General features: G+C 48.1%; 1 protein-coding gene across 1 annotated transcript; it reads right to left on the bottom strand.

The window, feature by feature from the left end:
• Nucleotides 1–2,088: 2,088 nt before the first annotated feature.
• TRMO (tRNA methyltransferase O) lies at nucleotides 2,089–9,130 on the bottom strand. The gene is made up of 5 exons (XM_007946872.2): nucleotides 9,055–9,130; nucleotides 7,262–7,436; nucleotides 5,594–5,751; nucleotides 3,721–4,371; nucleotides 2,089–2,306 (listed from the first exon to the last, which is right to left on the bottom strand). The coding sequence occupies exons 1-5, from the start codon at nucleotides 9,128–9,130 to the stop codon at nucleotides 2,089–2,091; spliced, it is 1,278 nt and encodes a 425-aa protein (XP_007945063.2).
• Nucleotides 9,131–10,146: the final 1,016 nt, after the last annotated feature.

Genomic DNA, 10,146 nt, shown 5'->3' with positions numbered 1-10,146 from the left:
TCTCCCTGTGCATAAGCAGTCCCTCTCTCTCCCATGACTGTTCTCTCCAAGGAGTGTATCTACCTAATGTAAATGTCCAGCTCATATGCCTGTCTTTTGTTTGGCTGGAAGCCACAGGAGTGGGTTCAGTTCCAGACCTGAAGGGCAGCTAGGGGCCATAGTCTCAGGGGTTCCACCAGGCTCTATCGGACCAGCAAACCTGTCCCTTTTTTTGTTTTTTTAAATGATTTTTGAGTTTATGGGCAATGCACTCATACAGTTGCTTCCTACTGTGTACACACAGGAACCTTGTACAGAGTAATTACTCATTTATTAAACTGTTAATGATTTGCTTACGTCACATTTCCTCTAACCAATCATGACTAGCAATAAGGACTGTATCATGTTCATCTTTTTATCACCGCACCCCCAGTAGGTTCTCAATAGTCAGAGTGAATATGTAAGACATGAACCAGTGGTTATTTGAGGATCCTTTTCCAATACAGGGAGCTCTGATGGCATAGTACCTAAGGCATCTGACTGCTAACCAGAAGGCTGGCAGTTCAAACCCACCAGCCACTCCTTGGAAGGAAGGTTGGGCAATCTATTTCTGTAGAGATACCACCTCAGAAACCCAAGGAAGGGTTGCTATGAGTCGGGACTGACTCAATAGCAGTGAGTTTGAGTTTTTTTTCCTGATACAAAGACGTCTTAAGAAATTTCAGAGTCTCTTTTTTAGAGTCAGGATTAAATATATGTATTATGTAGAAATTTATTTATTTTTTGATATATAACTGATTTATATATACCCAAACCCACTGCCATCAAGTCAATTCTGACTCACACTGACCCCCACAGGGTTTCCAAGGCTGTAAATCTTTACAGAAGTAGATTGCTTCATCTTCCTCCAGTGGAGCCGCTGGTGGGTTTGAACCACCAACCTTCTGGGAAGTGGCCCAATGCTGCCTTACCCACTACACCACCACAGCATATAGTAAATGTGTGTATGTCACAAAGTCTCTGAAACACAGGGTTTTAATCTGTTTATAAAGATCACTAAAACCACTTGTTTTTTGATTTGTTAGTTTCTAAAGCTATCACAACTCAAGAGTGTTCTGGTTCCTAGTGCCGCTCTGACGGGAATACACCACCAACGGGACGGCCTTAACAAACAGGAGTTTATTCTTACAATTTGGAGGCTCTAAGTCCAAGTTCAAAGTGCCAGGCTCTAGGGGCTGGGTGAAAGCCCCTCAGCCTTGGGGTCCAGCTCTGCCTCCTCCTGGCCCACTGGAGCTAGAGGCATTTCTTCACTCAGACAGCTGCTGGCTGCTGAGGCTGAGAAGCGCCAAGGTTGACAAGGAAAAAGGCACAGTCCTGATGTTACCAAACCACACGGCAGGCCATTAACTAAGTCCATTGTGAGTCCCAAGGTCGGCAGAGCATAGCAGGCTGCTGAGCAACGACATGACTACATGCAGGGTCCAAGTGTGCCATAGGCTAGAGACCATTCCCAAGGCTTCTCCTTATATACCGGAAGCAGACCACATCCCTAAGGCAGCTACTCAGCTGCTCCCAGTAGATTCCACCATGGAGTTGATTACCACTCTCATCATAGGGAAGACTACATCCAGCTGCCCAGCCACTCAACCAGGCCCAGCCAAATTCACAAACTGAACTACCACACAGAGTAAAGAGATGTTGTTTTTCCAGACAAAAAAACAACATGAATTGTTCAACGAACCCCCTCAGCTTGAAATTCCCTGCGATAATGGTGTCTTTGCTTAGTGTTATCAAGTCCCCTGAGAAGCACCGACTTCTTTCAGATTCCATGAGACAGTGCCACCTCTCAATTTTTCATATTAACAGGCCAGAAAATAGTGATGCAGCTGCTCTAAATTCTGTTTATTAAAAACACGTTTTTTCAAATAAGTCGTCTGCACAGCCCAAGTCAATCAAGGCAGTGAGACCACCAAGTGTCGCTTCCTTCTGCAAAGCACACACGTCATTAGCGTGTACGTGACCCAAAAATCATACCCAAAGGTCAACTTAAGGAGCATCGGAAACTCCTGGAGATCCCAGGGGCTCCAAGGCCTCCCCCGGGTCAGGCACCTAAACAGGCTCAGAAGCATGCCGGATCCTGAGGACTTCTGCAAAGCCATCGCCAAACCAGCAAGTGACGTGCGCTGTGTCCACCGTGAAGTAGAAAAGACGGTCCCGGCAGAGCTTCCGTCGATACACAGACCGAGGGTCGGCTGCCAGCACAGCCTCAATAGCACGCTTTGCTTCCTCTGCCGACCGGAAATACCGAAACACACTTTGACTGACATCTGTAACGAGAAGAACACAACCTCCCTCTCAGAATCGCACAGGTCCAGTCTCATCACCATGAGCTCTGACACGGGATGTGGCTGCTCCCTCGAACACCGCTTGATGGGAACACGGTCATTACCAGAAGAAACTTGTGGCCCACACTGGGCAGGGGTCTGACCCGAGCTGGCCCGTTCTCAGGGGATACTGACATCAAGTTCCTCTACTTTGCACTGCTCTCAAGGTAGAAACACAACTCCCTACAGTGGCCTAGGAAACCCTATGTAGGCACCTCACCCTGTCCGTAGCCTCGCTGACCTTCAGTCTGCTCCAGCCACATGGCCTCAAATGTGCCACGCACACCCCCACCTTGGGGCTGTGCACCAGCTCTGCCTTCAGCTGGCATGTCCTTTCCCTGGCCATATGAGGAGGTCATGCCACCGCTCTGGCCTCTGCTCAGAGGCCACTTCTCACTGAGGCCTCCTCTGGTCATCCTGTTTAAAACTGCCACCCACATCCCACACCCCTTACCCTACCTATTAAGTATTTTCCACAGCTCTCATCCCCTTCTAGCATCTTACACGATGTACTTAGTTATCAGGCTTTCAGTCTGCCTCCCTCTGCCCTCTAGAAAGCACGCTGCACGTGGGCAGGGACTTTGCCTGGTGCCCAGTGAATGACCATACAGTGAGTAAGTGACCAGCCTTCTTTACATGGCTCTACTGAGTCCGTACTGAGTTCCAACACAAAGAACAGCTTTCCACCTTTCTGACACCTCCTCCCTGGCAACTGGCTGCTTTGTCCTGGCCTCACTGCACCCACATCTCAAGAGCCCCTTCCTTCATTCAAGATTGCAGCTTGCTGTTGTCTGGGGAAACCAGGCAACAACATTTGCTAAGAACCACGCGTTAAATAAACAGACCCCAAGCAGGGGCCCCGTGGCCTGTCTTGTGCAGTCCTGGGATTGTGTGCGTGGAGGGGGGCAATTCTGTGTTCACAGACTCTTTCGCTTAACCCCCTGCACTAGAGGCTGAACTGTCCACCAGCTAAGCATGACAATAAAATGGGGTATTTCTTTAGTTACACAGTACACAGAACAAGCACAACCTGGCTTCTGACTCCTACTTGTTGGAAAGCTCCAGGGACCACTGTAACAGGCAGACAGACCCTAAATAACGGGCAGCCTCGTGAAGCTGCCGCCATTCTAAGACAACACTCTGCCGAGCGCCCGGAACAAACTGTGCTGAAGAAACAGCTGCTGTGTGAACACATCAGATGATGGTGTTGCCCAAATACTATTTTTTATTGCTGAATGTCTTTTCATAGTGACAGATACTCCACGGAACTGCCCTCGGATGGATCAGACTTGGCTCCGTGTCGCAGTCAAAGCTCATCCTCCATCCAGAAATAAACAACTGAAGGTACCTGGCTCACCTGAGCTGAGGTGTGCGAGATCCATCTCGGCGTGAGGAGTGAACCGAACCCCTAATGTGGGCACAGGTGCCTCTCTCACCCAGCTGGGAACCACGCTGTGGCGGGCTTCAGGGGCAGCCCCGGCAGGGTGGCGAAGGGCCCCAGGCTGCGTTTCTCCACTGACTCCTTGTAGGATCTCGGCCTCTTGCCCTGCCCGTGGCCTCTTCTCTGTCCCTTCCTCAGAAGAGCTCTCCTCCAGATGACGTGAGCCAATCGCCTCTTCTACAGCACTCCAACTCTGACCACGTCCTGATTCTAAGCCCAAACCTGCTGCCCTCTCCCCCTGGTTCCTAGGCGAGTTTAGAATTTCTGCTGTGTCATGTTCCCGGTGCTTTTCTTCAGGAGTTCTGTCTTCAGGCCCTTTGGGTTTCTCCTCAGTGCTACTGTCGGGCTGTGGTTCATCGCACCCTGGGAGCTGCTGCTGGTCACAGTCATCAGTCATGCCACCACACCAAAACTCAGTTTCTGGTTTGTGTTGGGCACCTGGTAAATTAAAGTCTCTTAAAGGCTCCATCAGGCGCTGGGGCGAGTCATAGTCAGCTATGTAGGGCTTTATGTCTAGCACCGGTGTGCCCTCTATCATGTCAATCCCAGAGAGGTAGACAGCGCCACCTACAATGTGAAGAAAAGAAATTCTCTGAGGAACACTCATTAACAATGACGGACAGTGCGAGCGATTAGTGAATGGACTTGTACCTAAAATCCTCCTTCTGACACCATCTGCTCACGCCACACCAAGCTTGCTCACAGCACTCTCACACACCAGGCTCCAACACCCCTGGCACCACTATGTGCTTCTCTTTCTGCCTGGAAACCCATCCTCTTCTTTACCTGTCCAATTCCCACCTGCTTTTCAAGGCCCACAGACCAGAACTCTGGCCCCTCTGGATGCGCACGCTTTCCCAAGGAATCCTACGGAGCAGCCTGTGCACAAGCCCCCAGGAGCTCGTCTGCACATACGGGAGGGATCGGAAGGGGCTCCAACCTGGGAGGTGCGCAGGCCCCGTGAGCTGGGTCGGCTTGTTCCTGAGCATGCGTTTGTGAACTCTTATTAACTGTTTAGTGACTATTTACTAATTTAATGGTCATACAGCTATTTTAAAATAATAGCTCATGACATATGCAATGACAATTCATGAGCATCTTATCAGAGCATAATTGTTTTCCTTTTTAACTTTTTGTGTGATTTGGGTGAAATGTTACAAAGCAGATTTGTTTTACGTGCAACAATTAATACACGTTTTGTTTTGTGACACTGATTACATGCCCACGATGTAATAGCTCTCCTCCCACCTGCTCTCTATGCTCCACCCTTTCCGTGCCCTTCTGGACTATGCACTCGTCCCTCCCCATCTTTCTCCCTGTCCAAATGCTGCCTTTCTCATCTCCTGTGGTTGACTGTTCTAAGGAGTGCACCTCCCTGGGGTAGCTGTTCTGCTCGTAGCCCTATTGTTTGGCTGAAAGTTAGCCGTGGGAGTGAGTCCAATCCCAGGCCCGAAGGGTGATTAGGGACCATAGTCTGAGAGATTTCACTAATCTCTATATAACCTGTAATCCTGGTCTCCTTTATGGTTTTTAATTTTGTTCCACATTCTCTCTCCCACTCTATCCAGGATCTCCAATTTTGATCCCTTTGTGAGTAGTTGGCATTGGCATCTGGGCACCATCTAGTTCAAAGTGTATCCATTCTTTTCAGTCATTTTATTTCTTCAGTGCTTGGTGGTACTCAGTGGTTAACACCCTTGGCACTAGTCCAAATAACATCAGTGGTGATTTTATAAAACTTCTTTTGGGGAAGGAAAAACAAGTGAAAAGCACATGTGACATAGGCTACCTTCTACCTTTTCCAGCTTGGCCAGGGTCAGTCCAATGGCATTGGGGCGGTGGGGGCTCCTCGTGGCAAAAACACCAGTCTTTGCGCCATTCAGCCTAGGAGGCTGCACTTTGGCCTTGCAGCTCAAATGACCATTTTTGTGAAAAACAAACAAAATCCTATTGGAAACAAGCCAAACCACTGAGTAAGAAAAGAGCAAAAGTTATCATATACTTGAGGCAGGAGGAATACTTTAATCTCTCAACACTGAACAGAAAAATGCTTCTAACACGAAGGATCTCTGTGATATACTGTTAAGTTAAAAAAAAAATCCATTTTTCACAACAAACACCCAGACTACCTATTTGCTTCTGTATGCCTGGCAGACTAGCCCCCAAGCTGTTAAAAGTGACAATCTCTGAAGACTGTGGAGAGGTAGAAAGAGCAAAGAATGGGAAAATAGAAGTGGTAAGGAAAAATGACTTTACATACCGCAGAACCCATGTTGTATAACAGCAATTTTTTAAAACTTAACCCAAGCAAGACCATACAAACTAGGTCAGAACACCCATGTTCTTTCTACTCTACCAATGTCCCTGAATTAATACGAAAAACAAAATGATTTCAAAATAAACAATTTTAGGTCATCACCAGTGGTACAGTGGGTAAGGCATTTGGCTGCTAACCAGAAGGTAGGTGGTTCAAACCCACCAGCTGCTCCACAGGAGGAAGATAAGGAAATCTACTTCCGTAAAGATTTATAGCCTTGGAAACCCAATGGGGGTCTCGCTATGACTCAGAATGGACTCAATGGCCTTAGGTGGGGTTTTTTGGAACCAATCAACTTAGACCAATTGAGCCTGCTCAAGTTCAAGTGAGGAAGAATGGATAGAGATTGATTTGCATATAATAAAACAAAACCCTGCTGCCAGAGAGTCAACTCCAACTCATAGTGACCCTACAGGAGAGAGAACTGTCCATAGGGTTTGCAAGACTGTAAATCTTTATGGAAGCAGACCACCACATCTTTCTACCATGGAACAGATAGTGGGTTCGAACTGCTGACCTTTCAGTTAGTAATTCAGTGCTTTAACAACTACACCATGACGCTTGATTAAACGTATCTAGATTTCTAAGGTCTCTTTTGTCTTTCAGAAAGACTTAAATCTTCAGGGATCTAGAGCAGGGGTCTGCAAACTCTTTCTGCAAAGGGTCAGAAAGTATTTCAGGCTTCACAGGCCGACTGGCATCTGTTGTTAATGACTGAACTCTCCTATTCAAAGCATGAAAGCAGCCAGACACAATCCACAAACAACAGGCCTGGCCGGGTCCCAACACGACTTGTTTACAAAACTAGGTGGGAGGCCAGATTTGGTCACAGGCCATAGTTTGCTGACCCCTGGTCTGGGGGATGGAGTAATGACGCACGGGCAGAATTCAGACTGCAGCTCACCAGAAAGCATTCGTCGCAATTAGAACCAACTGCAGATGGAATGCGCAGCCACCTCAGTGGGTCCCAGGCGTCACTGAGGGGGTCCAAGTGATGCTGACACACACAGGGACACAGTCCAGGCATTGGATGCAACAGACAAGGGTGATCTGCACGGTGCCCTCCAAGGTTATCTTCAAGTGCACTTTATTCAGTGGCCAGTTCTGACCCCAATTACCACTAACTATAAAACAACTTACCAAACATGAGAAAACTGATCCAGGCCCATCAAGGAATGTTCAGGATTATTAAAGATGCTCTTTCTAATCCTTAAACGAGCCCGTGAAAGACTACAGATGGACGGCTGCCTTGGGGTACCATTCTTAGCTGAGAAACATGATTCTAAGTAGCCAATTGGCTCAGTTAACAGATTTCCTACAGAAGAAAAGTGGGTAAGAAGTTATTAGTCAAAACATCAAACAAAAGATCTAGGAAAATGTTTCCTTTTTAAAAATTTTTATTGTGAAGATAAATAAAGTGAAAGTTTACAGAGCAAATGCATTTTCCACACAGCAGTTCATACATATTTTGTTTCATGACATTGCAATTCCCCACAGTGTAACAGCTCCCTTCCCACTTCCTCCCTGTAGTTACTTCTTCCCTATGATTCCTGCCCTACCTCCCTGTGCAAATCCTGCCCTTCTGTTCTCCCGTGAGTGATTGTTCTCAGGAGTGTATCTTCCTGGTGTGAATGTTCACCCTATATGCCTGTCTGCTGCTTGGCTGGAAGCCACGGGAGTAACTGGGAAAATGTTCTTGAAGGCAACGATTTCAGAGCTTTTCAATCTACCACGTGCTGTGCAACTACAAAACCTGATTTTTTTCTAGTACTCATGAACGCATATAAACAGTCTCATCATTACCAACACACAGTAACATCCCTTTAGATGACATCCTGGAAGGAGCACTGGTCTAAGAAAGTAAGAAAATCATGAATAAAAGAAAGAGTATTTTAGAAGACCTATTATGACCATAATAGGACCATGGGAACTCTGGTAGCATAGTGCATAAGGCACTTGACTACTAACCAGAAGGCTGACAGTTCAAACCCATCAGCTACTCCCCGGAAGGACAGTTGGGCAATCTACTTCCGTAGAAACCCAAGGAGGGGTCGCTATGAGTCGGGGCTGACTCGGTGGCACATAACAACAACATTATGACCACAGGAGCTCTAGTGGTGTAGTGATGGTGTAGTAAGGTATTTTGGCTGTTAATCAGAAGGTCAGTAGTTCAAAGCCACCAGGAAGAGGAAGCAATCTACTTCCGTAAAGATTTATAGCCTTGGCCTGAGTGGGAATCGAAAGCAGACTGCCTCATCTATCTTCCGCCGAGCGGTTCAGACCACTGGCCTTTCGGTTAGTGGCCAAACGCCTTAAGCACTACACCACCACAGCTCCTTCTTGTATATAAAGTGGTTAAATAGAGAAACTCACTTCTCTTTCCATGTCCAGCTCACAATTATTTCTCCTTCAACTTCCCCACTTCATGTCCCACAGCACAGGATGGCCCCTCCTGTGACATTCAGTAGCTCTTAACCGCACAAGGCAAACCTGCACAAGTCCTGTCACTCCTCTATGAGCCCAAAGCCACTCCGACTCATAGAGCTCCGGTAAGTGCAGAACCGCCCCGCAGGGTCCTCGGAGCTGTCATCTTTGTGGAAGCCGGCTGCCGTATCTTCTCCAGCAGAGCTGCTGGTGCTTCCCACCGCCCACCTTTTGTGAGCAACCAAACGCTTTCCCCACTGCGACACCACCGCTCCTATCCACCCAGCCAAGACCAGGCGAACGGCAGCAACTCAGCAGAGACCTGGGGCTGACGTCATCTCACTCGCCTCAGAGACGTCACGTGGTCGGCTGAGCACGTGACGCGTGCAGTAGTCAGCGGCATAACGCACCTAAGCTCAAGGTTCCTCAACTCTCTTCTCTGCAATGAAGCCGGCAGCTTGAGCCTAGGCTTCTTTTGAGTACCGTACCGTCAGCCTCTTAGACGTTACCTGTCTCCAGAGCCGGCTTCACGCACCCGCACGAGGTCGCTGTGGGCCGAGGCCCTGTCGCCTGCAAGCCGCGCATGGTTACTGGCCCCTGGGTGCCCGTCGACGCGTCAAACCTTCCGCTTCCGTGCTCCATGGCTTGGCGCCTGCGCAGTAGCCGCGCCGGCGCAGTGGCGGGGCCGCCGGGCTGGACGTGCGCGCTGGGCGTGGGGGCGCTCGTTGGCGGCGGCTCCGCAGCGCCGCGCGCCGACGGAGGTTTGCATGGGGGCAGCTGTTGCGGTCCTGGGGCTGGGCTACTGCCGACTCAGTAGCGCCACCGAGTTCCACGCGCAGGGAGCGCACGGGTGAAGATTGCAGCACAAAGATGTGTCTCGAAACATTATTATAAGCAAAACATTGGAAGCAATCTACGTATCAAGCGGGTAATCCTTTTTTTTAAGGCTGTGTAAGTAGCAGACATGTAGGAAAAAGACTGGATGTCAGGAAATGTTCAAAGTTCCCTTTGGGTAGCGGAAATACACAGATGACTGTTTCCTTTCTACTTCCCTGTATGTTCCACATTTTCCATAATAAAAGCAATGCTTTGTCAAAATAGAACTTCCAGTAAACCATTTTTCAAATCTGCAGCCTCACCCAGATTAGGGATTGAGACACTTCCTTGTGCCCCACGCCTCGTGGGAACTGCCGCGAGGGCCGAGAGAGAGTCCACAGGCCCTGGCGACTGGGGGGGGGGGGGGTTCTGGCAACTCCAGAAGCGGAGGGCCAAGAATCTTTTTTTTTTTTTTGTCTCTACATGGATAGTCCATCTTTTACCGACTGACTTGTAATGTCATGTCTTACCTATGTAATATTTTTGGGTATCCATAATACTCTGTTCATGGGCTTTTATACTACTGGTACAGAAAAAAAAAAACCTTCTACTGCCTGCCCTATGAAATATTCATAAGCATGCAAGTGCACAGATTTAAAAGCTTAACATGCAAAGCTGCTTCTAAGCCTGTTGAATTTGTCATAGACTGGTAGAAATTAAGCAGTAGTAGGAACCAACATGGTTAAAAATAAACAAGAGCTTTAAATTTCATCAAACATATTTAT

The sequence above is a fragment of the Orycteropus afer genome, unplaced genomic scaffold (assembly GCF_000298275.1).
Source record: "Orycteropus afer afer isolate SDZICR_OR568_19922 unplaced genomic scaffold, OryAfe1.0 scaffold00174, whole genome shotgun sequence".
NCBI classification, from domain to species: Eukaryota; Metazoa; Chordata; class Mammalia; order Tubulidentata; family Orycteropodidae; genus Orycteropus; species Orycteropus afer.
This window is presented reverse-complemented; position numbering and strand designations above follow the sequence as displayed.

What these genes read in the sequence shown, in the direction of transcription:
- TRMO (XM_007946872.2), bottom strand. Translation starts at nt 9,130, where the DNA reads ATGCGCGGCTTGCAGGCGACAGGGCCTCGGCCCACAGCGACCTCGTGC. An exon ending in GATCAGTTTTCTCATGTTTG is followed by an intron (nt 5,752 to 7,261) that starts GTAAGTTGTTTT and finishes TGTTTCCAATAG; the next exon opens with GATTTTGTTTGTTTTTCACA. An exon ending in CAAGCTGGAAAAGGTAGAAG is followed by an intron (nt 4,372 to 5,593) that starts GTAGCCTATGTC and finishes TTCACATTGTAG; the next exon opens with GTGGCGCTGTCTACCTCTCT.